At 52.3% G+C, this 27,841-nt stretch overlaps 4 protein-coding genes across 29 annotated transcripts in view; 2 read left to right on the forward strand and 2 right to left on the reverse strand.

Moving 5' to 3' along the window:
* Nucleotides 1-11,324, reverse strand: part of MED12 (mediator complex subunit 12) — a 22,394-nt gene extending 11,070 nt beyond the window's left edge. For 11 of the 25 annotated variants that reach the window (XM_067023929.1, XM_067023935.1, XM_059050336.2 and 8 more), the window contains exons 1-26: nt 10,996-11,293; nt 10,366-10,470; nt 9,967-10,158; nt 9,671-9,830; nt 8,775-8,956; nt 8,476-8,586; nt 7,880-8,134; nt 7,368-7,514; nt 7,105-7,204; nt 6,836-6,972; nt 6,477-6,608; nt 6,013-6,139; nt 5,291-5,520; nt 4,700-4,780; nt 4,398-4,568; nt 4,051-4,195; nt 3,834-3,884; nt 3,392-3,510; nt 3,059-3,202; nt 2,456-2,619; nt 2,125-2,256; nt 1,471-1,698; nt 933-1,077; nt 640-760; nt 178-279; nt 1-89 (exon numbers count right to left, since the gene is read on the reverse strand). The exon at nt 1-89 is cut by the window's left edge and continues 37 nt beyond it. In XM_067023929.1, the coding sequence (XP_066880030.1) occupies nt 1-89; nt 178-279; nt 640-760; nt 933-1,077; nt 1,471-1,698; nt 2,125-2,256; nt 2,456-2,619; nt 3,059-3,202; nt 3,392-3,510; nt 3,834-3,884; nt 4,051-4,195; nt 4,398-4,568; nt 4,700-4,780; nt 5,291-5,520; nt 6,013-6,139; nt 6,477-6,608; nt 6,836-6,972; nt 7,105-7,204; nt 7,368-7,514; nt 7,880-8,134; nt 8,476-8,586; nt 8,775-8,956; nt 9,671-9,830; nt 9,967-10,158; nt 10,366-10,470; nt 10,996-11,094 (3,669 nt within the window). In that variant the 5' untranslated portion in view covers nt 11,095-11,293. Of the gene's footprint in view, nt 90-177; nt 280-639; nt 761-932; nt 1,078-1,470; nt 1,699-2,124; nt 2,257-2,455; nt 2,620-3,058; nt 3,203-3,391; nt 3,511-3,833; nt 3,885-4,050; nt 4,196-4,397; nt 4,569-4,699; nt 4,781-5,290; nt 5,521-6,012; nt 6,140-6,476; nt 6,609-6,835; nt 6,973-7,104; nt 7,205-7,367; nt 7,515-7,879; nt 8,135-8,475; nt 8,587-8,774; nt 8,957-9,670; nt 9,831-9,966; nt 10,159-10,365; nt 10,471-10,995 lie in introns of all 25 variants that reach the window. The other 14 variants (XM_067023931.1, XM_059050347.2, XM_067023937.1 and 11 more) reach the window with 7 other exon arrangements.
* A 2,651-nt stretch (nt 11,325-13,975) lies between these two features.
* On the forward strand, nt 13,976-17,653 carry IL2RG (interleukin 2 receptor subunit gamma). Of its 2 annotated transcripts, none has more exons than XM_059050463.2 (8): nt 13,976-14,169; nt 14,365-14,518; nt 14,730-14,917; nt 15,122-15,261; nt 15,665-15,827; nt 16,387-16,501; nt 16,750-16,819; nt 17,163-17,653. In XM_059050463.2, the coding sequence occupies exons 1-8, from the start codon at nt 14,031-14,033 to the stop codon at nt 17,337-17,339; spliced, it is 1,146 nt and encodes a 381-aa protein (XP_058906446.1). In that variant the 5' UTR covers nt 13,976-14,030; the 3' UTR covers nt 17,340-17,653. The 2 variants fall into 2 exon arrangements, with proteins under 2 accessions (XP_058906446.1, XP_066878961.1); XM_067022860.1 differs by having other exon boundaries at nt 14,038-14,173; nt 17,163-17,650.
* Nucleotides 17,654-18,189: 536 nt separating this feature from the next.
* Nucleotides 18,190-20,005, forward strand: CXHXorf65 (chromosome X CXorf65 homolog). The gene is made up of 6 exons (XM_059050491.2): nt 18,190-18,214; nt 18,334-18,420; nt 18,623-18,757; nt 19,091-19,159; nt 19,618-19,724; nt 19,946-20,005. Exons 1-6 carry the CDS (start codon nt 18,190-18,192, stop codon nt 20,003-20,005), a joined length of 483 nt encoding a protein of 160 aa, XP_058906474.2.
* Nucleotides 20,006-20,505: 500 nt separating this feature from the next.
* FOXO4 (forkhead box O4) lies at nt 20,506-27,795 on the reverse strand. Its single transcript, XM_059050412.2, has 3 exons — nt 26,705-27,795; nt 22,251-23,316; nt 20,506-21,935 (listed from the first exon to the last, which is right to left on the reverse strand). The coding sequence occupies exons 1-3, from the start codon at nt 27,167-27,169 to the stop codon at nt 21,928-21,930; spliced, it is 1,539 nt and encodes a 512-aa protein (XP_058906395.1). The 5' UTR covers nt 27,170-27,795; the 3' UTR covers nt 20,506-21,927.
* Nucleotides 27,796-27,841: the final 46 nt, after the last annotated feature.

Here is a 27,841-nt window from a genome sequence, read left to right on the forward strand (position 1 = left end):
TCCATCCACAATGCGGTTCTGGGAGGCAGCCAGCAGGTGGCGGTCACAGGAGGAGCGGATTCCTACCGTAGGCTTGTCTGGGGAGACAGCTGAAGTCAGGGGAAGCAAAAGTAGAAACGGTGTGGGTGGGGTAGCCACACTTTCCACAGCTGGCCGGCTCGGATCGAGGTCACTTACTTCCGTCCGACTGGCAAGGATTGAGTTGAGGTGTCTTGAAAAGGTGGAGGAGGATGCGGCAGGTAAGCCGGGCCCCCGGCTCAGAGTCCTGTTCACTGCAAGCTACAGAGAGGAAGACAAAGCAGAGGGGAAAGGATGAAGGTGGACTGTATGTGGGTCTGTAGGTGGTGAGGGGCTAAAAGGGAAGCTGAGGCCAGGCAAAAAGATAAAACACTGGAGAAGAGGTGGGGTAGCAAACTGTTCTGCAGTATAAGGGGAGTACCTGGAAGGGTCAGGAACCGGAAAGATTGGGGCTGCAAATGCAGGGTTAGAAAGACACCCCTCCCAGCCTGAGGCACACCACAGGACTGGCCTCTGGTGCCACCAGGAGTCCCACACTGAACAACCAGAGTGCAGCCGTCCAGTGTGTATTGACACTGGGGGGTCTAGACATTCTAGGGGTTATGGATTGGTATAGTTCACCAGCATTAAGGAGTGAAGGGATGGCTGCACAGCGAATCAGATCCTCCAGGAGCAAACACTGCCGAGCGATGAGGATGGCAACAAAAGTGGCCAGGGAGTCGTGAAAAGACAGGTCACTGACCTGGAGGAAAAAAGCAGACAGACACCAGGACTCAGTGTGGAGAGAGGGCGGCTACTCAGAGCGCTTGGCCTCCACTCTGCAAACTCTGTCCCTCTGCTCCTGTGATTACTGGGAGCAGACCCCTGCCCCGGGAAATGCCCGGTGTCCGGCACTCCCCCACCCCCAGTCTCACATCTACATTGCAGAGGAGGTCGTTGAAACCGCAAGTGCCATTGTTAGAGGAGCAGCACAAGGCCTTAAGCACTCCCAGCCACTCCGCACTCAGTGACTTGCAATAGCCGGTCAGTTCTGCACACAGGATTGCGATGTCATTCACCCTGGGGAAAAGTACAAATGCCCTCAGGAAAAACCTTGTTCCGGCAAAACCTCAGACTCATTAACTTTTCTTTTTTTGTGTGTGTTACCCGGGCCTCTCACCGCTGTGGCCTCTCCCGTTGTGGAGCACAGGCTCCGGACGCACAGGCTCAGCGGCCATGGCTCATGGGCCCAGCCGCTCCGCGGCATGTGGGATCTTCCCGGACCGGGGCACGAACCTGTGTCCCCTGCATCGGCAGGCGGACTCTCAACCACTGCGCCACCAGGGAAGCCCCTCATTAACTTTTCATCTCCACCCCGGCCATAACCAAGGTTGCAGTACCTCCCAGGCATCTCATCCCTCCCAATATCAGGCGGGAGCGTGGTGCCCATTCCTCACTCAGTACGCCCCATACCTATCGGGATCATGGTGCCCCACACAGACGTGCATAAGGGCATTGCAGACAAAGCTGTAGCGGTTAGCAGGGTTCTCACTAAGACTCTTGCCTAGCCCTGTGTAGGTGAAGGTGTGAGCAGCAGGGTTCTCCAGAGTGTCAATCATGAACTCGGGTGCCCAGCGCATGTTGGATTCTGATGGTTCCACGTTGCAGTAGATGGTGTTCTTCACCTTGGAGCAGAAGTCACTGCAGGGGTGGGGGAAAGGAGAGAGCAGCGTTGAGGAAGGGCTAGTGAGCTAGAGGGATGGTCAGGAAAGGGGAGAAAAGGAAAAAAAAAGGAGAATGTGAGGGACAAGGGGCCTTAGGGCAAGAAAAGGGGAAACGGGACAAAGCAGACCGACTGGGCAGGAAAGGAACCCAGTGAGAAGGAGGCACAGGGGCCTCAGGAGGCGGGGAGGAAGAGTGTGGGCCCCGCAGACATGGGCTGGAGGCAAGGCTGATGAGGAAGGAGGCCCACTCTCAGGAATCAAGAACACGCAGAGGACACCATCCCCAAATGACCCTGCAGAGACAGCAGGGTCCTGGGCTGTGCCCTGCTCCTGAGTGGGGCAGTAATGGGAAGGAGACGGGATGAGGTCCCACTCTCTACCCCTTACCTCCCACCTCTCTTACCTGAAGAGCTCCCCAAATTTGCTCTTTAAATGGCTACAGGAGGTGTACAGATCATAGAGATAAGCAAGGATACAGCGCTCTGCGGAGGAGCCATCGGAGCGGTTCATCCCATGCTTGACTACGCCACACAGCCTGTCACGAAGGGGCAAGGTCAGGAGGTGTGCCTGGAGCAGTGGCAGGCCGGGGCGCAAAGATTCCTGTCCCTTGGCAATACTCTCTCCCTTCCCCACCTGAATGGCATGCACTTCCGCACAGTGAGAGCCCCACATGTTCTTTGCAGGCCACTTCCACCAGCATTCACCAGGGCCCTGCGTTTTGAAGCCCTGCTTACCCCTCAAAGACCTGTGCCATCTGGTCCTGGTTGAGGATGAGGCAGGCGTGATAGTGCCGCAGGACGGCCACGATGCACAGGCACAGGCTGGTGGTGTAGCTGCCCACCAGATCCGAGGATTTGAGAAGCAACTCGGCCTCAACTACACTCAGTTCATTCAGTAGCTAGAGCAGAGTGAGCGGGGGTTGACAAATGAGAAGAGGCCTTGAGTATTACACATAACCCCCCTTCCTGTGAGAAAACTGGAGCCCCTTCCTGCTGGAGCTGCCTCAGCCTGGAAGGGCCCTGGTGCCATATGCCACTGTCCTTTATTCTAGTAACAACAAGCCACGTCAATGATCTAACCAGCCCCCGGGATACAATCCTATGAACCTCACGATGGGAGGACAGTCTATGCCCAGTGTTCTAATCCGTCTCTCGGGTCTCCCCAGGGAGCACTTGAGTCTCTATTCCCGCTGGCTTAGCTCATGGGCCACTCCCCCCACAGTAGTCTTTCGGTCCCTCCAAATAGCCTGGGACACTGGCTTGAGCCTCTCCTCCTGTCCTTATGACCCTGTACGGCACAAACTCCTTCCTCCACCCTCATCTCCCGAGCTTCCCCACCTGAATGGCAAAGTCGATGAGGCCACTGATGCTGAGTGAATATTCCATGAGGTCGAAGATGAACTGCACGTGCTGCACCAGAGGCAAGTGGTACGACATGCCAAGGGCAAAGCTCGTGATCTGCTCCAGAACATTCCGGGAGACCTAATAAGGACAGTGGGAGTGAGACAGGAATGGAGAGAGGTGGGAAAACCCAGCGAAGCAGGAAAGGATGGCGGAAGGAGATGAGACCAGGAGGCTTAGCCTGCCTGAGGGGGGAAAAAAGACAAGGAGGAAAGGAAAACGGGACAAGGAGGCCAGAATGTGGGACGGGGGCTGGACTTAGGCCCACACCTGAGCTGTAACCTGGTGTTGGTCGTAATGCGAAAGGTGCTGGAACTTAGCAAAGATATCCTCAGCGGTGGGGAAGGCTTCAGGCCGGTTGCGCCGCCGCTTCTGCCCATCCTCCCCACCTGAGGGGACAGTTGAAAGGGACCAGTCAGGACAGGGAAGATAACTAGGTGACTGGGGGTGGGGAGGGGGGTAGGGAGAGAAGGCTATGGGCGGGGGGAGGGGAAGGAAGGGAGGGAGGGAGAGAGGGAAGGAAGGAAGAGGGAAGATGGGAAGGGAGGGTCAAGGAAGGGGCAGGGGAGGGATGAAGGGAAGGGAACAGTGAAGCAAAGGTTTGGAGGACCACAGACTATGTGGACCTTACAGGAATATGTACAGGGAGGTGCTAGGTTGAGGGAGGGAAGGGAGAGGGAGGGCGGGCAGTATGGGGCTTACTGTGAGGTACCTAAGAATGTCAGGTCTCCAGGATTCAGAGGCACAATAGGAGCAAGCTGGTCTGCAGAGGGGGGGAATGAGGGGGGAAGTTTCAAAAGGACTAGAGCTCTCAGGAGACTCCAAGAGACAGGACATCGGGACATGACTGGGAGTTCCCTACACTGGGGAAGGGAAGACTGACTAGGGCGTTTTGGGGGGGAGATCCATTTAAGGTGCCTCAAACCCACCAGTTTCCGCTGTCCCTTTGCGGTTCAGAACCTTCAGGATATCCTTGGTAATTTTCTTGATGGCATGGCGGGCATCATCTCGCTGCTTTCCCACCCCAAACAGTACGACCAACCGCTGGTTGCACTCATGGCTGCATGACTCCTCCTGCATCCCAGCGGCACCATCAGACTCCAGCACGGATCGCTCTCCCTCCTCTTAAAAGCATGCTCCATGCCCCTCAGCATCCCAGTGCTCAAGCCCTTCCCAGCATACCACACCCTCAAGAACAGCTCCAACCCCTCAGCACAGTCCTTGGACAGAAACCTGGGCTCAGAACAGATGGTCGCAAGGTGTTGGGGAACGGTACCTGGGGGATGGGAAAGTGCGTGGCATACTGCACATGCCGCGGCTGGTCATAAAGAACCCCAAGGGTCCCTTCTAGCTTCTCCTTGGGTGGGGGCTTCACCTCCTTCTCAACATCTGGTTTCTCAGGGGATGGACTGCCCTTCCCCTCACAGGGCATAGTGGGGGAGAACAACTAAGAGAAAGGTGAAAGGGCAGAACATTTAGAGGAAGACAAAGGGATGAGGGGGCACAAAGAAACTCCCCAAAGTGGCATAATGGGAGGACCTAAGGAGTTGGATTCTCCCACACCAGTATCTAACTTACTGAGAAATCGGGCTTCTCCATGTCCTCAAAGAGCACACTGGAGCTAGGGTCGATGTCCATAGACTCTGAGAGGCCTGGATCCTGAGGGCAGAGAACAGAAGCGAAGCTGCTTTAGCCCCGAGGAGCTGCTCCCCACCATCTATTCCCGCTAGGGAGTAGAAGAGAGGAGACCGTATTGGGAAAAACACCAGTTCCAGATGCAAGCCTTGACTGGTCCCTTAACCTCCACAGGCCTTGGTTTCCTTCAGCTTTAAAATGAGGATAAGAATACCTCACAAGGGGGAATTCCCGGCGGTCCAGTGGTTAGGACTCAGCACTTTCACTGCCATGGACCCTGGCTGGATACCTGGTGGGGGAACTAAGATCCCGCAAGCCGCATGACATAGCCAAAAAAAAAAAAAAAAAGGAATACCTCACAGGGCTGCTGTGAGGATCCAATGAGAAAAACTGACATGAGAGTGCTTGCTAAACTGCAAAGCACTAAGCAAATCTTACCCTTGTCACTAGGTAAAGGATTCTCAGAGGATTCCAGGAGCCAGGAAGATGGGACTGTCAGAAGAAATGATCTAGGGCAAGGAAAAGCCCCCTCACCTCCAGTTTGCTGCTGCTGCTGCCCTCAGCCTCCTTGCGCTCAGGGTCATCGGCAGGGTCATCAAAGGGAGAGGGAGGCCGGGGACCAGGGGCTCCGAAGGCAAGGTCCCCTCGGGAGATGAGGGTGCAAGTGTACATGTTGTGGGAGAAAACATCATGTCGAATCAGTTCACAGAACAGCAGTACCAAGTTAAAGAACTCCACTCGTTCACTCTCACTTCGGGGGTCCGCTGGAGAGAGGGGATGAGAAAAGATGAGTTAGGGGAGCACGAAAGAGATGGGCAGAAAGAGAGAGGGACACACCTAAGGCATGGTGCTCCTAGGGTTCCTGAAGTAGGCAAGAATAGCAATGACTCAAAAAAAAAACCCAAAAAACCAAAAGCCAAACCAAAAACAACAACAACAATAAAACCAAAACTGTTGAGGGATAAAGTGTGGTTGGTTACCCCAACTCCTGCCCCACACACCATCTCATAAAGGAATACAGCATCTCTGCTATTTATATGTGAAAGTGCTTCGATCGTATGCTCCTGCTTTTATTCTTCTCTTTATTTCTCTACTCTGTTAAACTGTAAGATGAGCAAAGGCTAGAATTATGTCCAAAAGTCATTGTGCATAGAGCTCAAGATATAAATATATCCAGAAGGCCCTTCATATGCTTTCTGATGACAGGGATGGGTGAGTCTAGGCAGAGGTAACCAGAGGGTGGCAGGGGTCCATACTCAGCATGGGAGCCTGTGTATCCAGAAACTGCAGGAGGACATCCTGGAAAATGGGAGCACTAGGAGCAGAAAGGGAGCCAGAGGCTATGGAACCCTTCTCATCTGCGGCTTCCGATTCTCCACAACGCTGTAAGATGAGAGAACAAACTGTAGGATTGGGTTTTACCTGTTTCTTCACTCGTCCATGTGCAATCCTTGAACTACTGCCTATTTTGGATCCATCCCAAGCTTTTCACTTCTACCCTCCCCCCCTTGACTCCCATTTTCTTTACCATCTCCCAGCTGCAGCCTTGGTCACTTCTCTAACTCTGACATCGATCCACTCCTTTCTACTTTTGCCTTATGTCCTCAACTTTCCCTGTACATTCGCTACCCCTTCTTCACTCTCACAACTTCAACTTTTGTCCCACTACCAGCTCAATGTGGCTCCGACCCCAGCTGCCACTGCCCCATGGCCCCCTAACCTCAGCCTCAATCTCTGCCTGTCTCTTCTCCAGCAGCTTGGCTACCACCATCGCACGATGACGACCAGAGCGCTTGCAGCTGACAGCCCATTCACACAGTAATGATACCACAGCATCATCATCTGAGGAGATCTGGAGACCAAAGGAAGACCAAAGGGGTGAGTAAGGTAGAGCTGGGGACAAAGGACCAAGTTCCAGTCTCCCAGCGACTAGGCCCCGTCTTAAAACATCCTAGGCCCAGTAAGACCGGCTGTCTCTTCTGACATCCTCTGGTTTCAATGCCTTGCCAAGCCTTCCCCTCATATATACTGTTGCTCTTGCTGTTTTTCACTTCTTCTCTTCCCCTTCTTGCTTATTACCTCGTGCCCATCCTTGCTAGGCCCCAATCCAAAGATTCGATTACAGAGGGAATCAAGAGAGTTGCTGAAGTCAGAGCGCTCAAAACTATGGCTGTCCAGCACTTCCAAAGTATGGAGCACCCGCCCAATGGTGAAGCCTGAGGAGGAAAAGTGGTAAAGGGGACTTTAACTAGAGGCCCGATGTACTCCAACTTTCAGATCTATATGTCCTTACCGTCCCCATCCTTTTCCTCAAACATCCTTCTTACTGTCTGTCCTCTGGCACCCACCTGCAGTAGCTTCTTGGCACTTATCAAAAGACCAGCGAACCTCAACGGCCTGTCCACGCTCCTTGATCTGCTGCTCAATCTCCCGCAACTTTGCACGGACCTGCAAAGAGGGAGGCTTTAAGGATGTAGCAAGGCATACAAAAAAAGGCCAGGGCTCCAGGCTAAAAGAATAGTAGCAGACTCCGAGTCACTATTTCTGAAAGAGTAACTTAAGCCTCTCACATCCCAGTTGCCTGGGGGTACCAGCTATTGGTCAGACTTACCTGCTGAGTGAAGGCACTGTTGCCCTCTGGCATGGGCAGGTTGGAGGGAGCAATAGGCAGGTGGTCAAGTGGTGAGCCAGTCTTGATTCGGCTATCAGTCAGAGAGTAGTGCCAAACCAGGGCACTAGGACAACACAGGAGGATGGTCTGCCAGACAGGAACAGCCAAGTCAAACTCAGTTATCACGACTACCTGTCTAGAAGCCCATTATAAAACCCAACCCTTCAGTTTCTGATCCAAAGTTATTCTGAGCCCCTGAGGTGGCATCATTCCATCTCTGGGCCCCTCCCCTCATCCACTCTCCTAAAAGGCTTTCGGCCTACTATTTAGACCTGGAAGGGAACTAACTGAAAAGGAACTAACACCCCAGAAATGAGAAGCCAACAATTTCCAAGCAAGTGCTCAGTGCCTACTCTTGCCTCCAATTTAGAACCACTCCCATTTTCCAGGACAGGCACCTGAGTCTTCTCAAGATGTCTTTTAATACTTCCATGGGCCCACCTAGTACCTACCTGAAGGATACAGCTGAGGCCAAAAACTAGGGGCCGGTGCTGAGGGCACATAAGCAGGTCACTAAAGGGTGTAGAGGGTGTGCTGCTAGTTGGGGGCTGAGGAGCAGGGGTTGTGGGCAGTGTGCTTGTTGACTGAGCAGACATCACATGAGATGAGTGACTGCTCACGCCATCCAGCTGCAGGGCCAGTCTCCGCGTACAGAAGTAGGCAAGGCGGCGGGAGAGGTATGCAGACTGAACGAATTCCCCAGAGTACTGTGAAGACACGATGATCAAAACCCCCCAGTTGGGGACTTCCCTGGTGGCACAGTGGATAAGACTCTGCACTCCCAATGCAGGGGGCCTGGGTTCGATCCCTGGTCAGGGAACTAGATCCCACATGCATGCCGCAACTAAGAGTTTGCATGCCACAACTAAGGAGCTTGCCTGCCACAACTGAGGAAGCCTGGAGCCGCAACTAAGACCCGGCGCGACCAAATAAATAAATAAATATTAGGAAAATAAACATACAAAAAACAGTTCTCTCCAAGGGACATTGCTTTCACGTCTTATATCTCCTCACATCCTCCCTAGACCCCCCAAATCCTAGGCCTTACTCGAAGCAGCAGGGGCAGCAGCAGTTTAAGCAATTCATCCTCTCCAGGGCGGATTTTCTCAAAACACTCAAGTACCCAGGTCAGGAACTCATGTCTGTCCAGCATTCCGTCCTATGGGTACAAGGGATGGGAAGAGGATTAGTTTTGCCAAGGGACTATTAGAGATGAGGCAGAGAAAGTAAATGAAAGAATGAAGAGAACCACGAGTGGGGCAAGGTGGCAGGCGGATTCTGTTCTATGCTGGCAGAGTGTGAGGTCAGGCTGAATCCCACGTCCCACATGACATGCCTTCTTCCTACCTGAAACATGAACATGGCCAGCTTCTCATTGTAGTCCCACTGCCGGATTGCCACCTCTACATCATGGGGCAGGGGCCCTATAGTAGAACCACAGCCCCCACTTCCAGAAGGCCCTGGCCGGTAGTATTCAGCCATCTTTTGCAGCTGCTCCCATAAGTACTTGGTGATGATCTGAGTCCATTCTAGGGGAAAGATGGGAAAAGGGCTATTTTATACTGTCCCTTTGCTTAGAACACCTTCTGTTCCCCACCCCCAGTCACCATACTTCTAAATCCTATTCATCCCCTTAGGCTCTAGTCAAATGCCACTTTCAACAACAAGGTCCTACTGTATAGCACAGGGAGCTATATTCAATATCCCATAATAAACAATAATGGAAAAGAATATGCAAAAGAGTGTATATATATGTATATATATGTAAAACTGAATCACTTCGTTGTACACCAGAAACTAATACGACATTGTAAATCAACTATACTTCAAAAAATTTAATTAAAACAAAACAAAAAGACAAAGAAACAAATGCCACCTTCCTAAAGCCTTCCCAGGTGTCCCCAAAAGAAAGTAATCTTTTTGTTCACTGAATTCTCAAAGAACCTTCTGCCTCCACTTTTGACACTATGCTTCTATATTCAATTATGGGATTCGTACATAAGCCTTAGCATCCCTACTAGACTATAAGCATCCTACGGGCAGGGATTAGGTAATGGTCACCTTTATAGCCCAGTACATGCACACAGTAGATACTCAAGATACTTGATGCTTACTAATTGAGTGAATGCAAGATACAAGCAGAAGCAAGGAATACAGATGAGGAAGGAGAATAATTGCAAGGGTCTCTCTACCACTCCTTGAAGCGATCAGTGGCGGGACCTCTGGTATTAGGAGTTACTCACCCATGAAAGGGTCAATGACATGTCTCTTCTTAACCTTGGTCTCTGTGATCGCTGCATAGTAGGCACAGGTCATCTTAATGAGCCAGGCAGCCCGCATCACAGGCACTGTGTACTTGGCCAAGTACCCAAACACTTCTTCCTTCTTACTGAAAATGGGGACCTGGATGGACATCGCAAATAGTGAGACCTCTCTCACCCCCATGAGCTGGCACCCGTGTAGCTTCATCTGGGAATCGGAGGGTACTTGGTACCCGCGCTCCCCTCCTTGGCCTGAAGAACAGGAAACAGTACCTCACCTTTTTGGCTAGTTGTGTGAGTGGCTTGGTGCCAGCCAGATCGGTGAACCAGGTGTTAATGGCACTCTGGGAACGTGCCGTCACCAGCCAGAAGTTGTCCTTCTGGTTCACTTGGGGCTTCCTTCTACCGGTGTCAGGGAGGGTGTTACAACGTAACTTCTCTGCAATAATGCTGCTGAAGTTGGAACTGATCTGAGGGAAGAAAACTACACCTCAGGGTGGGAAGAAGGGGCAAAGAAGTGGTTGTGCCTTTGATGGGCAAATGCCAATGTGGTAGCATTAGGTTATGAAGGAAAACTCGGCCATTTAGGTCATCCCTTTAAGTCTTCCCAACCCAGGGCCTTTGCTCCTTCTCAGATTCTTCCAGCCTTTTCCTTCAGCCTGGCAGGGTTGTCTCACCTTGGCAGGATTGAAGTTGACGTTCTTGGCACTGCCATGTTCATCCCCAGAGACAGCTGGCTGGTTATTGAAACCTTGTTTTACATTCAAGGCCGTTAGTTCATCCTGAGGTAGGAAAACGACATTTTAGCTTTTTTTCCCTTGGGGGTGGGAGTGGGGGTGGGGGTGGTGGGAGAGGAGGGCAGAAGAGAGGGGAACAAGAGGGGGAAATGGTAGGAGGAGGATTCGGAGAACAGATTGTGATTTAAAGCTAGGCCCTTATATTCATTTGGACCCCACCCTCACTAAGATTCCCAATTCCCCAGAGCTCGCTCAACAGCACTCTGCCCCTGCGAGCTTGCAAGCAGCCGTAGCTCACCCAGCCGCCTCAGACAACTTTCTGAGGTGTGTGTGCGTGGAGAGGGGGGCGCCTCCAGCGTGGCCCCGACATCACTCCCGGTTCGCGCCCAGGAACCACCCCCCACCCCCACTAGGTCCTACTCTCCTACACCAGCCCACTTTACTCTTCCCCCTTTCGGGACTTGCGCTCCCACCGAACCGCCCCGCCCCCCCTTCCCCGAGCCATCAGTTCTTCCTCCTATGGCGATCGCTGGCCCCTGGCCCCGTGGGAGCCCGGATTTCTGAACGCACCTCCTTCTGTTTGGGATCTTGAGGGTATACATCGGGAGGCCCCAGCCGCGGCCGCTTCAGGGGCCGGTGTTCGTAGCTCAAGATCCCGAAGGCCGCCATCTTGCCCAGCCCGTAGCGCCAGAGGCGCCAGCCGGGCCCGGCCGCGGGGGAGGGGGAGAGGGAGCCGAAAAGGGGGGCGGCGGTGGCGAGGACGGCAGCCGAGAGACAACAAGGGGGCACATTAGAAACTCTCGATCATTGCCGGAAACTACCGAGGGAAACCGAGGGACGCCGGGAACCGTCGGACAGTACCGACCGCAGCGGGGGCGGGGCCCAGCCCGGCGTGGGGCGGAGCTCCGCGCACGGGGAGCTTTTCCACCCCGGCCGCCGGAGAATCGATTTCACTCAGTCAAGATCCCTGCAAAGTCCACCAGCCAGGCGCTGGGGATACGAACCTGCGAGGCGGGAGGCGGCCGCGGCGCTGAGCTCCGACTGGAACTGGATTCCCAGCGGCTCGCTCAGTTCTTGGCCTAGAATAAGTGCTCGATCGTCTGTGCGTTGCTTAGAAACTCTGCCTTTTGCAAACCACTTCTTTGTTTCTTAGTTCCTGCATCTGAAAAATGGGTGTACTAACACCTTCAAGGGAATCTTGCGAAGATTAGAAACTATGTATGCATAAGAAAGCACCTATTAAACCCTGAAAGGTCGACTCTAATCTTTATTAGAAACTATGTATGCATAAGAAAGCACCAATTAAACCCTGAAAGGTCGGCTCAAGGTCTTTATGGTCTAGCACTGAGGTTCTTAACTCTTCTGCCTTCACAGTCCCTTTAAAATGCTGATGCAAGCTATGGCCCTTCTTCCCAGAAAAATGCACGTAGAGATATACAAAATGTTAGATACTTTGCAGGGAGAGTCTTAGACCCCCTCCTGAAGTTCACTCACATATCCCCTAAGGGTCCATGAACTCCAGGTTAAGAACCCTTGCTGTATCGAAAGAGGCACCTACTGAGTGTCAGATGCTTTTCAGACATTGTCTCCTCTAATTCGCAAAAAAACCCTATGAGTTAGGGATTATTATTGTCTCCATTTTGTGGATGAGGAAGCTGATTTTCAAAGAGTGGAAGTTTGCTTGCCTTATATTATATGGCTACTGTGTAACAGAGCTGAGACTAGGATTTTTTTCTTGTCTCAGTCTCTCACTCTCTCTCTTTAAAGTAGTGTATCATCTCATTGCTGTTCTTTTTTTTCCTGCCTTTTTCAATTGCAGTTTATTCGATGTACAATATTATATCAGTTACAGGTGTACAACATAGTGATTGACAATTTTTAAAGTTTATACTCCATTTATAATTATAAAATATTGGCTATATTCCCCGTGTTGTACAATATATCCTTGTAGCTCATTTTATACATAACAGTTTGTACCTTAGTCCCCCTACCACTATATTGTTCCTCCCCCTTCCCTCTCCCCATTGGTAACCCCTAGTTTGTTCTCTGTATCTGTGAATCTATTTCCTTTTTGTTATATTCACTACTTTGTTGTATTTTTTATCTTTTTTTTTTTTTTTGGCCATGCAGCTTGCACGATCTTAGTTCCCCAGTTCCCCCACCAGGGATGGAACCCGTGCCCCCTGCAGTGGAAGCGAGGAGACCTAACCACTGGACCACCAGGGAATTCCCTGTTGTATTTTTTTAGATTTCACATATAAGTGATATCATACTTTTCTTGACTCTTGATATTCTTTCTATGATGGTATTGCCTTTTAGAGAAAAGATAGAGGGCTGTAATAAAAGTAACAAATAACAATAAATAAAAAATAATAAACCTAGCACATAACAAATAAAAGTAACAATAACACAATGCTATTGAATCACAATGGAAAGACAAATTAATTCTGATCGGGGAGAGGAAGACATATTGGAGGAGGTAACATTTGCACTAACCCTGAGGAATTTAAACCCATGGAAAATTAGGGTGGGTTAGAACATAAGCACAGTGCCTGGCACATATTAAAGGCTCAATAAATGTTTACTAAATAAACTATTTATGTAAATAGTGTCTCCAATCAGCTCTGCGTTTGGGGGAAGATACATCTGGCAACAGAATGAAGAATGGATTTAGAGAGCAGGGGGCCTTTAGAAAGGCAGGCCAGTTAGAGGGTTCTAGTACTAATTGTGACTAGAGGGAATGAAAGGCTGATTTAGCACCGTGGCTGTGGTCATGGAAAGGAGGACACGACTGGGAGAAACACAACAGAAGTAGAGCTGATAGGATTCGCAGGGTTAGGGAGACGGAGGAATCGAAGATGACTTTGAGGTTTGAAGTCTGGGTGACTGAGAGGGTGATGATACCATTAACTGAGATACGGAACACAGGAAGAGAAGCAGATTCAGGGGAAGATGAGGAGTTTGAAGCCAGTATTGTTGTTCCTTCATTTCCAGAATCTACTTCTAAGTCAGACCTCCTCACCAGTCACAATGGGGACCCAGCTCTCGCAACAGCTAAGGGTGGCTATTCTGGTTTGGATAAGGTCGGAGGAAAGATAGCTATAGATGTGCCCACGGGAGCCAAGACTGCAATTTCCATCCAGCCAAGACAGTAGAGCTTTGATAGTGGTTTCAGGGTGACTGAGCCAAGGAAGGAGCATAGCATAGGATGGAGGGAGGTTCAGACCCTCCACTATATGGAATAAAATAATTTAGATGAGAAGCTGGCCAGGAATGGTGGTGGTGATGAACAGATCCTTCCCAGGATCTAGGTAGTCTGAGGCTTCTTGGGTCTGTGACAATATTGGATACCCAGCTTTAGTCTCTACTTAACACCACATTACAGTGGTGGTGTTACTTCTACAGATTAGATTAACACCTAATCTCCCAGAGGATTTAGCCTGTGTCATAGCACACATTCACCACACCCTCCGTAAAGCCCTGGCTTCTAAGGTTCTTTCCACCGGAAGTTATGACAGAAGGAAATGTGTGGGTGGGGAGGGGTAGTGGGTAAGGGGCCCAGGTTCCTGACACAGTCTACACCCAGGGAACGAAGAGTAAGCGCCATGTTGAAGCCACCATTGCCACTCAGATCCCTCTTATTCCTGCAGCTGCCTCTGCTGGGGGTGGGGCTGAACTCAAAGGTCCTCACGCCCAATGGGAATGAAGACATCACAGCTGGTGGGAAACCTGGGACTGGAGGAGGTTGGTGAGAAGGGAAGCTGTGGGAAGGGGTCCTACTGAATTCTGGAACTTGCCACTGGACATTAGAAGGATGCGGGCAGAGTTTTAAGAGTACCGTGGGGAGGGGCAAGGGGAAGGGTTCCCTGCCTCACGCTGCTTCTTCTGACCATCGTGTCTTCTCTTCCCCTCCCCCACTTCATTTTCTCCCCAACCTAGACTTCTTCCTGACCTCTACACCCGCTGGGACCCTCAATGTTTCCACTCTGCCCCTCCCAAAGGTTCAGTGTTTTGTGTTCAATGTCGAGTACATGAATTGCACCTGGAACAGCAGCTCTGAGCCCCAGCCTACCAACCTGACTCTGCATTATGGGTATGAGAAGCGGACAGGGGATCGCACGGGGGAGGAAGAGGAGGTGGGCTAGATGTGAGAGACTGCGTGGGGACCAAGAGTATTCCAGGCTCCCCACTATTTTCTCGTGGGGTAAGTCATAAGTCAGTTCAGAGGAGCTGAGGCTGGGCTGTGGAAATCTGGAGTACCCAAGTTTACCTCACTGTTCTTCTTCCTTGAAATCTTTCTCTAGGTACAAGAACTTTAATGATGATGATAAACTCCAGGAGTGTGGCCACTATCTCTTCTCTGAAGGGATCACTTCTGGCTGTTGGTTTGGAAAAAAGGAGATCCATCTCTACCAAACATTTGTTGTCCAGCTCCAGGACCCATGGGAACACAGGAGGCAGCCCGAACAGTTGCTAAAACTGCAGGATCTGGGTAATTTGGAAAGGAGGGTCAAAGGATAATGTGGGGTACTGAGGAAAAGGGTATGTAAACTAGTGTTCTTTCACCATAAGTGTACTTGGGCAGAAAAGAGGCGAGGAATAGAATGGGGAAAGGAGGAGGGCTCAGGCGCACTGCCTTCAGGATCCTGACTTGTCTAGGCCGGGGGAATGACCACACACGCACACATATCTCCAGTGATCCCCTGGGCTCCGGAGAATCTGACACTTCGCAACCTGAGTGAATTCCAGCTAGAACTGAGTTGGAGCAACAGACACTTGGACCATTGTTTGGAGCACCTGGTGCAGTACCGGAGTAACCGGGACCACAGCTGGACTGTGAGTGAGTGGGATAGCAGCTCAGGCTGAGCAAGTGGGGATGAAGGATTCAATCAGCCAGTAGGGAGGTCTGATCCCCAGCTCCTGCTCTGTGCCTCCCAGTTCCCCCGACCACCTTCCACCCTCCTCTGACTCCTTTCCCTCTCATCACCAGTGAGTTTTCCTCAAGGTTTCCCTACCCATGCTCTTCCCAAAACCAGAAAGGCAAGTAAACAAAAGCAAGCCTTTAAGGAGGCATTAAATTCTAGGCAGTGAAGGGAGCAGTGTGGCTTGAGTAGTCAAGAGAGGGGGGAGAAACTGGGAAGAACCAGAAGGTAACCTGGGGTGGGGGTGGGGGGCAGCAGTTTCCACTCTCCCTTCTTTTATAGACACCCATCTTTCCCTCACCCTCTTTCTCCTCAAGGAACAAGCCGTGGACCACAGACATAGCTTCTCTCTGCCTAGCGTGGATGCACAGAAACTCTACACGTTCCGTGTTCGAAGCCGCTATAACCCACTCTGTGGAAGTGCTCAGCATTGGAGTGACTGGAGCTGCCCCATCCACTGGGGCAGCAATACTTCAAAGGGTAAAATGGGCCTAATGCATCACCCCGACCCATGAGCCCAGGGACCTTTCTAGCACCACTGTCCTTTGTCCTACCTCCCTACTCCTAAGCCCCCAAACTTGGTGGCTCATCTCCCCTCACTGTTCAACTCCAACCCCCAGGAAGCAGGATTTTTCTGTGTAGGGTTGGATCAGTGTGTTGTTACAGTAGGGGGGTGGATTGGGAAGGAGGCTGAGGGGGTCCTCAAAGGGGATACAGAATGTATAAAATTTCCCTGCAGCATTCCCGGAAAGCCTGCATGGTAAAGATGGCTTTGGAATCAGGCAAATCTAGGGTTTAAACCTGCCTCTGCCACTTCCTGCCTCTTTGACCTTGGGCTCATCACTCACCTCTTTGATTCTGTTTCCTCATCTGTATAATGGAGATAATAATTGCTCCCCGCCCCGCTCAGGACTTATGAGGATTAAGTATACAGATAGCGTTTAGCACAGTGTCTGGCACCAAGTTGGGGCTCTAAATGTTGGCACGTAGTAGGGGCACTACAAATGTTCCGTCTCTTTTCCTTTCCTCTTTTCGATAGAGAATCCTGAGAATCCTGAGACTCCTTCGTTGTTTGCATTGAAAGCTGTGCTGATCCCTGTTGTCTCCATGGCATTGATCGTGAGCCTCATCTGTTTGTACTGGAGGCTGGAACGGTGAGAATTCGGAATCCCAGAAAAATGAGGTGGGGGTTGGGAATAGGGGAAGAGGGTTATGTCCAGGTCTCCAGGAGTAGAGGCTGGGGGCAGTAAGGAATGAGGGATCACCCAAGTGGGCATGGTGATGGAAGGAAGCTGCAGGCGCCAACGACACAGAATCACTTCATTCCACGTGGGAGAACTGGAAGAGGGGTAATAAAAGAGCATAACCGGTGCGCTCCTGCTCCCTCTTTCTCCCCACTCAGGACGATGCCCCGAATTCCCACCCTCAAGAACCTAGAGGATCTGGTTACTGAATACCACGGGAACTTTTCGGTGAGAACATTGTCATAGGCAGACTGCAGTCTGTCAATGGCCAGCTGCCTGCCAGCTAGACAGACAGAGCATGGGGGGCAGAGGGGAGAGGAGGGAGGCCTGCACTAACAGGATGTGGCCGACCAGTTGGGGGACGGGCTAGACGCAGAGAGACACCCAGAAGAACTGATCCTAGATTGGTTGAGGCAGATGGAAAGAGTGGTATTGAGGGCCCAGGAGTGTGTGTGTGTCCCTTCTGTGATCACAGTGGTTGCAGATCTTGGGAGAGTTCCCCTGGCACAGAGCCTGGGTCTTTTACTTCCTGCTCCTAATTCAGCCCTGACCTGGAGATATCTGTCTTTAGGCCTGGAGTGGTGTGTCTAAGGGACTGGCAGAAAGTCTGCAGCCAGACTACAGTGAACGGCTCTGCCACGTCAGTGAGATCCCCCCAAAAGGAGGGGAAGGGCCTGGGGGCTCCCCCTGCAGCCAGCATAGCCCCTACTGGGCTCCTCCATGTTACACCCTGAAACCTGAGCCCTGACACCCTGACAGAACCCCAGGGCCCTGTAGCCCTAAATTTTACTAACTTGCACTCGTCCAACCAACCTGGGTCCAGTGCTCACCTCGCCCCCCTGTGGCTGATTTTGAATTTTGTGCCCCCTATAACTGCCTTCTCATTCAATATCTCCTACTTGAGAATTGCCCCTTTGCCCTGTCCATGTTTCTCATCTCCCCCAGCCTAGCCCTTCCTCCGCACAGCATTGCTTCTGCTGTCCCTCCCTCCCTCCCCCTTTCCATTTACCCTTCAACTGTTCCAGAAACGAATGAGAAATAAAAGTTCTGTTGATAATCATCAAGGAAGTCTGCTGTTGGGGGAGGAGCAAGGGAAACGTGGGGTGCAATGTGGGTGGGAGGCATGGTGCCGAGGGGAGGAAAGGGGCATGGTGGACTCATGCTGCGGAGGCAGCGGCACTACAGACACACTCGAAAAGAGTGCTGTTCCAGAAAGGGACTTTTCTCTAGGTGTCCTACACTCCTTCTAGGGGCCAGTTTAGAGTTAGATTTACCATGCTGCCCCCATTTCCTTTTGTTGTTGTTGTTGCCCCCATTTTAACAACTCTTCTTCTCTCCTTAGCCTTACCTCACCTTCTGTCACACATACCACTTCTGACATCATAATCCCTCAGCTGCAGCCTCAGGCCCCACCCCTAGGGATGCTGCTTATCCACAACTGCCCAGAGCTCCCTCCTGTTTGCCCAGTCTGGACCTCCTCAGCCAATTTAATCCATCTTCCTCTCCAGTCCCCCAACCTTATGGGCCCAATCGGCCCCCCAAGGCCTCTAGAACATGACTTATTAAGACTCTCTGAAGAGTGAGAAGATCTTCAGAGCATGTTCATCTTTATCAAACATGGAGGTGAGGGGTATCACAGAGCTGGAGTCTATGTGTAGGGTTGGGGATGTTGGAGGGCAGTGGAGATCACAGGGATGGTATAACTGTGGAAGGACCACATGCCCTGTGCCATCTCTTCTCAGATAATCAGCAGTTTCTGGCCAATACTAATTGCCCTATCATCCTGTTGCTGCATTATATCTGTCATAAAGTGGGGTTGCCTAAAACAGGTGAGGAGTGTGGGGAGGGGACTCATGGCCAAGGGTCAGAAGTAGCAGGGCCATCTCTAGCCCTCAAGTCCTCCTGCTGGCAAGAAGAGAGCTCCTTGAATCCCGACAGCTTCCTCCAACACATTCTGAATAGGATCACTGGCCTCTTTTGCTCCCTCTCTCCCTCCTTAGCTGCCCCAATTACCCTGTGGTCTCCCTCCAGACACCATCGATTTGTGTGATACAATGGGGACAATGCAGTTGTTTTTCCTGAAGAAGACCCTTGGAGAATATGCCAACAAATTCCTTATAGCTCGAAACACCTACTACGTTTGTAGAGTGGAGCATGGATTACCAGGTAGTGGCTTGGGAGCATTCCCCAGAGATAGAGCAAGGCCCCGAAGATGGACTGTGGACCTGGTCCTTCAAATAGGGCCCCTCAACCAGATCCAAATTAACCGTCTCTAGTCAGCCTAAGAAAGGGCACTGCCTCTATGACATTGGTTAGGTTAGCACATTCTATGCACCGCTCCCCACCTCCCCTGACCTGACCTAGGGATGGACCAGAGGGAAGAAAATAAGGTACACCAGCTCAAGGTAGTGTTGAGTGTTAGGGTCCTGAAATCTTGGGCTTTGGAAGGGTGGAGGCTGGGTGATGGGGACTGGGGATCGTGCACTGCCATGTTTACAGGAACTGGACTTGAGAATGTCTACAGAGCTTTTGTGCCCCTCCTGAAGAACCCAGAACCCGAGCTAATTGGTAAGGAGCATGATGGAGGAAGGAGGAACATGGAGGGCACTGTATAACGGTGGGTGATGGAGAATATAGGGTGGGGCTGGTGTTGTTCGTCAGGTAGGATCACAAGATCCTAGGAAAAGGGGAATAGGGTCTAGGGCCACTTCAGAAGGGATGTTTAGCTCAAACCAGGTGCAGTGTGCATGTGTCACTCATCCCTTCTCGCTGTTTCTCAGCCACCTCTTCAGTACATCTCCCTATCCCCACCACATCATTCCCATCTTTTCCTTCACCTTTTGCTCTTGCAGTCTTGGTGTCCTTGTTGCCACTGAAAAGAGCAAAGCTTAAGCACCTTCAGGTCACTCCTCAGCCTAGCTTTAGGCCCGGTTACTCCAAGTGATCATTTGAATGATGGGAGGGACAGGATGGGAAGGGAAGGTCTCCAGTCCTCAGAGGTGAGGGTGCCTTTTCCTGGTTCCTAGATGCCTTGCATACACAATGTGACCTCCTGCAGAGGAGTCAAATGAAAATGCTTAGAAAACAAGCAGCCAAGAAAGCCACTCCAATTCGATCGTCAGTGAAACTCCCAGTAAGACTTCCCAAACATGGTCTGTCCCAGCAACCTCCTTTCCCCGCCAGTCTACCGAAGGCTCCTCCACCCTGGCCCTCTGGGATGAATTTCCTTTCCAAATCCAACATCCATGCCCAAGACCTGCCTCTCACCTCTTTTGTCCTGCCTTCGGCCCTAGTTTGTAGAAAGCTTCCCTGCAGGGGCCTCTTTCTCTACTTACTGACCCTTTCCTTTTCCAGTCCAAATCATCAGGATGCTCAGATGAACAGGGGACCACTCGCTCTTTAAGACCAAAGTGAACTTTATCCTTAGTAGGGATAATCATCACTAACAAAATAAAGTGACCAAGTGAGAGCAGCAATACTAGGTATGAAATTACTGGCATTTAATGTGAGGTTCCTTTTTTCAAGACTTCTTCTCCCAATATCTGCACCAAGGCTTAAGTCTGCACCAGGCATTGTGGAGGCTCTCAGGGTGGGTAGGAGCCGCAGGAGCCGGCGGGGGCAAGCACATGGGTGGGGGTGAGGAAAGACAGCGAAGTCTAGCACAATGAGCCTTTGAGGGACAGAGTGGGGGTGGGGTCTTCTCCAACCAGACTGCCTCCCCCTGGGAGGCCTATCACAGTCCGCCTACTCCTGCTGGGGTTAGGTGACGGATGGGCATCTCCCCCGCCCCCCCCCCACCACACTCCACCAAGTCCCCGTCTGAAATTCCCCCACCCCCACCAGTCTGCCTCTGGGCAGTCCCTACCTCCCCCTCCGCTATCCGCGGGGAACAGCGAGGCAGCAGAAACCAGAGATGGTTATAGGCATTTATTGAATTTATTCATTTATTGATTTGACACACTTCCCCACTCCAATCTAGCACATGATACAATCTGGGTAGGCCAGGCGCTGACACAGGAAATGATGGGAACCCACAGCAGGGGCGGGGGAGGGGACAATGCAAAGGGGACTGGGGGAGGGGCTGCTTTGGGGGCTAGGGTGGAGAAGGAGCCCCAGATGGCCTTTCCTAGCAGGTGCTAGTAAACCTGATCCACATTCCCCTCCATCCCTGCTCATTTCCCAGACCCTCAGCCAAGCTCCCCAGCTCCCCTTTCCCTGTTCCGCCCCTCCCCCTGCCTGCTACTGCACACACTTCCACATAACCCCTGCAGTCAGGCAAGGGGAAGAAGGGCAGGGACAGCTGTCTGGGGCCTTGAACAGGGAGGTCTCTGTGCCTAACTTTACCACCCTAAATCCTTCCCTCCTTCTCTTCTCCCCCCTCCCACCCCCTTCCCAGGCCACAAACTCATTCCTGGCCCTCAACACACTCTCCCACCATAGCACGAACCCACAGGAGGTCACACCAGAGTGTGACTGTGCCCCAACACCACACACTCCCAGGCACAAGGTGACAGAGTGAGGGGACCTGACTTAGGGAAACTCCAAGCTAGTTCCGTGTAGGCCGTGTTTTACACCTGGTCCTCATGGGAGCTCTTCCCCTTGTCCCCTGCTCTCTGCTGACCTGGGGTTCTCTCCCCTACTTCCACCATGTTTCCCGGAGTAATGTCTGTAGTGTTTGCATCAGGTCACTATGACAAAGCCTTCAGAAAGAAAAAAGCATTCTCCCCATCACTAGCACCTTGCCACTGTTAAAAATCTCTATATTTGTGTTTATATTTCTTTAAAAGTTTATAAAAAGCCTTTCTGTTATCTGTAGCCTTCCAAGGGTGATTTGGCCTGGTGAGCCACTCCAGGCTTCAGACCTTGGCCCTTCCAGCTCCCCATTACCCCCCCCCCAATCCCACACCACTGGCCCAAGGGGCCACTGCATAAAAATCCCAGGCTCAACCCAGCCTGGACCAGCTCAGATAAGACTCTACAAAAAAATCCTGCTCCCAAAGGCAGGGGTAAGGCCACTGGTGACTTCACATTTCCAACAGTACTGCCCGCCCCTGCTACAAAACCTATGGGGTGGGAATGGGGGGGCCCAAGGATGGCTCCTGAGAAGGGGGCCTTACCCCCTAATTGGCACAGTGAGAATAAACCCTCTCCCTTTCCCCCTCGCCTTTTCCTCCCCACCCCAGGCTTTATAATTTCCTCAACACCCAGGTGAGCAGACCCTACCCTAGCTCTAAAGCAGGGTCCCAAATTCCCAGGGAGGGGTCAAGGGTAAAGAGTGGATATGGGCACGCCTGGCTCCGTCTCTGAAGCAGGGAAAAAAGCTGCCAGCCAATGGCTCAGGGATCTGTGGGAAGAGAAAACGGACAACGTAAGAGGCTCATCTGGGGCATGACAACTTTCCACCATCAAGATCCACACCAAGGAAAACAGAGATGGCCCCTTCCCCACCTCTCCCATGCTGCCTTGTAGGGGTGAGCACTGCTGAGGGGCCTGGAGGTCCCATCTGGAAACTATGCCACTCTAACATGACATCGTCCCTCCAGTTCCCCAGGACCTCCAGCTACCCCTTGTTCTATCTCTTGCTCAATCACAGGACTAGCTGGACACCTAGGAGGAGGTATAGGTTGTGAGATGCTACCGTGATTCAGAGGTGCCATACCTGGCTCAAAGTTGAAGTCCAGTCCTTCGCCCCCATCCATGAGGTCACTGATGATGTTATCCATGTCACACTCCAGATTCTCCATGTACATATCAAGATCGAGATCCTGAGGCATTCGGTCTTGGCTTGGAGCTTCAGCAGGGGGTGTGAGCACAGGAGCCCCCAGGGGCTTGGGGATGGGAGCACCCGCCATGACTGGAGGCGGTGCTGGTGCTATCATCGGAAGGGTGGGAACCAGACCACTGGGGCCTGGAGCCTCTAGGGGCTTAGGACACAGGCCACCCCCTGTGCCTAGCTTACTGGAGGAAGGTATCCCTCCCAGCAACAGAAGTGTCGGAGCCTGGGACAGAATGGGATCTACCTGGGTCATGAGGACATCAGCAGGAGGTGGTGGCGTATCAGAGGTGAGCAGGGCCTCCAGGGACTGGGAGCTTGAGAAGCACCCTTCTCCTGCTGACAGGGGCCCCTCTGTTGGGCTGAAGAGGGAGGTGCTGTAGGTGTGTAAAGGGCCTGAAACCCCAGGATGCTGCAAAGAGAAGCCAGAGAGGCTGCTCCGAGACAGCAGGGAATGGGGAGATGTGAGATTGAGCCCATCTAACAGCTCCAGATCTTCTTTTAGGGTGGGAGGGACACCCCCAGCATAGCTGCTGGCCGAGGCTGGCATTTCCTCTTCTGCCAGCACTTCAGGCTCTGGCCTCCTGGGGGAGGGCCGAGTGCTGACAGTGCTAGCATTCGAACTGCTTCGTGGACGGAAGGTGCTCCACACATCAGCTTCCTCGCGGTTTCGAGAGCAAGGGCTGCCTGACCACTTGGCAAAGTGGCCAACAGGGCTCCTCGGAGTGGCACCTTCGGGCGGAGCTGGCAGCACAGCTGGTTTCTTCTTGGGGGCCTTGCTGCGGCCCCGGAGCAGCTTGCTGCTGCTATCCATGGAGGCTGCCCGGCGGCGGGGCGCCTTGCCACTCTTGCCTCCCTCTGGATTCAGCATCCACCAAGAGCTCTTGCCGGTAGCCTCGTTGTGAACCTTGATGAACTTGCTGTGCAGGGACAGGTTGTGGCGGATGGAGTTCTGGAGGGGGCAGAGGCAACAGGAAAGGGAGGTCAGCGGCCGGCAGTGCAGTCTAAAAAGACGCTGGGATGCAGCAGGGGCATTCCTGGAGATGCAAAGCTAGTCAAATCCAGGGGGAAAAGAGGCAACGATAGGGGTGGGGGGTGGTGGCAGGGGATGAGACCATACACAGTTCCCACCTGAGCAATGAGCTACTCAGAGGGCACTGTGCCCCCCCAGCCCGCCCCCCCAAAAGCTCACAGCGCTCTACCCCTCTCAAGTCTCTGGTGGCTGTCTGGGGCTTGTGGGCGTTGGGAAGATGCACTCCTGGTTCAGCAAGAACTAGGCTCAAGTGGGAAAGAGCGTTCCACAGCTCCACCCCTTTCCTTGAATGCAGGCTTGGGTGGAATTTACAGGACAGTGGCGCAAAAGCAGCCCAGGACAGACCCACCCTGTCCTGAGCCGGTCCTCTGAACTGGCTGAGGGGCTGGAACCTCAGCAAGGCTGGTGCTCCACTCTGCACAGGGCATTTGGGCCCCGGCTCTCTATAGGATTGGCAGATTCCTTTTTTCTGATTTCTCCCAATTCCTGGATATACACCCTCAAGTACATTCAGGCCAGGCTTCTCCCTGTGCCTCAAATACACCAGGCCCATCCCTCCCCTCCCTCCCTACTTGTCCAGGGAAGGATCTCCCCTCTCTAAATTCTATTAGCTCGTCAAGATCAAGCTGAAGTCCTCTCTCTTTCCTAAAGTGGTTGCTTGACTTCTGCAGCCAAATTTCTTGTACAGCATTTTTCATCTGTTCCACGCAAATTTCCCCAGTCTATATTATGCTATTTATGGTTTCAAGTAATTCATCTTATCAAGTGTAAACGCCAGGACATGTTGTCCAGGTGGGCAGCCCCCAGCAGTGCCCCCCTCAGAGTGCCAATCTCCCAGTACATAATCAATATTTGTTGCCTGATTGGTGGGTGGCCCTCTGGTGACGGATGGTGAATCTCCCCTTGAGGCTCCGTCAGCTCTTGAGTGCCTTGAGTATTAGAAGCTGTGTTCTTCCTTCCTCCCTCGCTGCTGATATTCTGCTAGAGATAAGTTTTTTTCTCCAGGGGCCCAGGGAGCTGAGATTGGCAGCTTCTTGAGCCCCCAGAGCAGCTTATTTCTACTGGCTGCTCCAGGCTAGTTACATCATCCTTTTGGGTCCGCCCCACCCCACCCTCCAGGAACCTCCCTTCTCTTTCCTACCTCCTTTTCCCCACTTCTCCTCAGGAATTTGTGCATAGGATATCCAACCTTAGGGGCATTTGGCTTCCCACATGAAGCTCTTTAGTGTTTAGAAACTTGGGAGGAGCCCAGAAAGGCTTGGAGCAACTAGCAGGCTGAGGTATGGACAGTCAGAAATCACTTCATGTGTTTCAGACTGATGCTCTAGATAAGGAGACCCTTTGCCTGGGGAAAGATGCTTAAGCAGCCTCTTGCTCCAGGGCTCTTTAGAAGTCGTTGTCTGTAGTAATGGCATTCCAACTCCTCTGGCTGCGTTAATGTTTTTGGTTCCTTCAAGGAATCACACTTGTCCATCCAGCCTGGGCTCTTAGTAACTGAGAACCACAGTGACTTCTGGCACTGTGATTCCACCCCCCCCCCCCCCGCCTTTCCATCCTCTAACTCTGGGTCTACTGAGAAGGCTCATTCCTTTCCCTACTACTCAGTACCCACGAGTGCCATTTATTCATCCCCTCTTCTTTAGGCCTTGGAACTAGTACATTGTACAGCCTCCTACCTGGAGAGGTTGGCTCCCTAGAAGCCTACCGTTCTAACCTGTTGGAAGGGGGGTGACTGCTAATTGCTCCCCCAGCCACCTAAATTAAGCCTTCTTGTTCTAGGTGAGTGCCGCCCCCTAGTGGAGTGGTAGTAACCTTGGCACATCACCAGGGAAGCCGGCTCAGGCTGAGGTCTCCCCCTTGGAGTGGGGTGGGGGTGGGGAGTGGGAGGTGAGAGCCTTGGAGGCCCCAGATTTGGCCTGATTTGGCTTTGCCGTCATTCCATGGCAGCATGGATTAGCAGAAAGAGCATAAGATTTATAGTTAGACCTGAGTTCAAGTCCTCATTCTATTGATTTTGGCGAGTTTCCTAACCTTTCTGTACCTTAGTTTCCTAATATGTAAAATGTGGAATCTCAGAATTGCTGTGAAGATAAATGAAATTAAAAGTTTTAATTACTTTGTAAACTAAAAAAAAACCCGTACAAGTGTAAATTCTAAGGAGGGACTACACTACCACAACATAACTAACAACTCATGGTTATTTCTTCTACCCTGGAAAATGAACCTAAGGGAAAAGAAAAACAGCTGTGTAGGCTGGGTCCAAGGAGGGGAGCTCTGTATGAGCTGAGACTGTGGCGTGGCAGTCTACCCAGAAATAGTGCCAAGGGTCTCAGTCAGCTGTCCTGCTTTCTGTTCTGCCCAACCCCTAGGGATACTTCAGATCCAATCCCTTGATCTCTTATACCTAGGAGAAGACCCTCCTCTGCTCACTCAACCCTCTGTATTTCCTTGCATGCTGATCTCACCACCTATAGGGGCACAAGGTGTCAATAGGAGTTAAAGCTCCCAAATCTTGTGATTAGAGCCCCATATTTCTCAGGACAAGCTTTCAGAGCATCTAGCGAGATCTTTCCTCGCAGTTTCCTCATGGAAGGCCAAGGGAACTCCCAACCTTGTGTTCTGAAGTCAGAGCCCTATCTATTTTTTCCATGAATATTCCTCAACAGTAAATGAAAACTTCCCCCCACAACTTGGATAGCCCCTTACTAAGGAGAGTTTCTTGGCATTATATAGGGTAAACCGAGGCAGCCCCCCCTTTTTTCTTAGTGCATAAGATCTGCTACCTTACCACATGGATATCACTCTTTTTACCTTTCGCCACTTCACTCCATCTTCTTGGGTAGCAGAGTCCTAGAACAGTACTTCTACCCTGAGGTATTGGGAGGCAAGCAGGGAATCCAAGTGATCCCACAGGAATGGGAGAAAAGGTGTTGGGGTGGGAGGTGGGGGAGGAGGGAAGGCTAGGTTCCTGCGGGGAATCCACACAGTTCCTGCTGTACATAGGATAAAGACTTCTCTGTGGGGATAAGTGTTTGGGACAGCCCAAGCCAAAGTGCTGGGAGTGTTGAGCAGTGAGCAGAGAATTCAATTTTCTCCAGGGCAAGGACAGTGTCTTATTCATCTGTGATCCTCCAGCATCAAGCACCCAGCGGCATATACTATGTCTTAAGTAAATGTTTGTCTAAATGACGACGGAAGGTGGACCTCTGGGCTAGGGGTGTAAAAGGGGCCCCAGAGAAGAGGTAAGGAGACTGGGGGGACCAGGAGCAGACGGGTATTGGGACGGAGGTAAGGGGGTCATAGTTACCTTCCATCCTGCTGAGCTGTTGCTGTCACCTTTGTCCTTGAAGTAGGGCACTGTGCGGACCATCCACTCATAGATCTGGGCGAGTGTCAGTCGCTTCTCGGGGGCGCTTTCAATGGCCTGGCTGATGAGTTCTGCATATGACTGATTTCCCCAGGCATTCCGGCGGGAGCCTCCCTTCCGAGGACCTGTTACGGCCCCCAGGATCCCAGGCTGGGGGCCCCCTGCCGGGTCAGGGAGCCGGGAGGGCAACAGGGTCGGCTGGGAGCGCCCCTCCGAGCGCCCCTCCGTGTGTACCTTCTCTCCCAGACCTGACTCCACCTCGGCCGGCTCGGACGGCTCGGGAGCGAGCTCCGGTCGGGGAAGGGGCCAGGTGCAGGAGCGGGGACGGCTCTGGGGTTCGAAGTCGGGATCGAGGTCTACGAGCGCGGCAGCCTCTCTGGCTGAATTCTCATTCACTGGATCCATACGTGGAGTTGGACCTCCGCCGCTCAGCGTTCAGAGGAGCCTGCCACAGTCCCTCGCGATGCCTCCCCCCAGGGGGGAAGCACCGAGGGCCAGGAGGCACATTCCTGCCAGTCCTCAGAAAGTCTCGAACTTCCCCCTCGCCCCTGGACGCTAGCCCCTAAGCTGTCCCTTGCACACAGTTAGTTCTCTGATCCTCTCCTCCACTACAGCCTGCAGCCTCGGAGCTCTTTCCGAGACACCACCTGTAACCTTCTCCTAGCGAAGGCACTTTTTCCCCAACCTCTCACTCAGCTTCCTGCTCTTTTAAACCTGAGGCACCGTATCCCCTCACAAATCGCGTTCCCATCACCGAACGTCTCTTTAGCCGCAGTTCCCTCCCCCTTTTAAGTTGCTGCCCCCCGGACACTCCTCCCGAATTTCCTCCACCCGGATCACTGCCCTCCCCCACGCCCCACTCCCCCGCGTCACTCGCCCCTCCCCTGACTCCCCCTCCCCCCGCCTCTTCCCTCCCACCAACTCTTACTCGGGTCCACGTCCCCGCAGCCCCAGCCTCTTGAATTCCCGCACCAATCCCCCTATCAAACCCCCCCACCCCCCGCCCCCCGGGTTTCCCTTTTGTTTTGCTCCAAGCTGCGGCCCCCGCCTGACGTCTCTGTTTACCACTCGCCGGGG

Source organism: Kogia breviceps, chromosome X, assembly GCF_026419965.1.
Source record: "Kogia breviceps isolate mKogBre1 chromosome X, mKogBre1 haplotype 1, whole genome shotgun sequence".
NCBI classification, from domain to species: Eukaryota; Metazoa; Chordata; class Mammalia; order Artiodactyla; family Physeteridae; genus Kogia; species Kogia breviceps.

Bases quoted from the DNA above. Each gene is read 5' to 3' on its own strand.
- IL2RG (XM_059050463.2), top strand. From the start codon at position 14,031: ATGTTGAAGCCACCATTGCCACTCAGATCCCTCTTATTCCTGCAGCTG. The intron at 14,519-14,729 runs GTATGAGAAGCG...ATCTTTCTCTAG, and splicing joins AACCTGACTCTGCATTATGG to GTACAAGAACTTTAATGATG. The intron at 16,502-16,749 runs GTGAGAATTCGG...CTCCCCACTCAG, and splicing joins TTGTACTGGAGGCTGGAACG to GACGATGCCCCGAATTCCCA.
- CXHXorf65 (XM_059050491.2), top strand. From the start codon at position 18,190: ATGTTCATCTTTATCAAACATGGAG. The intron at 18,215-18,333 runs GTGAGGGGTATC...ATCTCTTCTCAG, and splicing joins CATCTTTATCAAACATGGAG to ATAATCAGCAGTTTCTGGCC. The intron at 19,725-19,945 runs GTAAGACTTCCC...TTCCTTTTCCAG, and splicing joins GATCGTCAGTGAAACTCCCA to TCCAAATCATCAGGATGCTC.
- FOXO4 (XM_059050412.2), bottom strand. From the start codon at position 27,169: ATGGATCCAGTGAATGAGAATTCAGCCAGAGAGGCTGCCGCGCTCGTA. The intron at 23,317-26,704 runs GTAACTATGACC...TGCCCCCTCCAG, and splicing joins ACAGCTCAGCAGGATGGAAG to AACTCCATCCGCCACAACCT.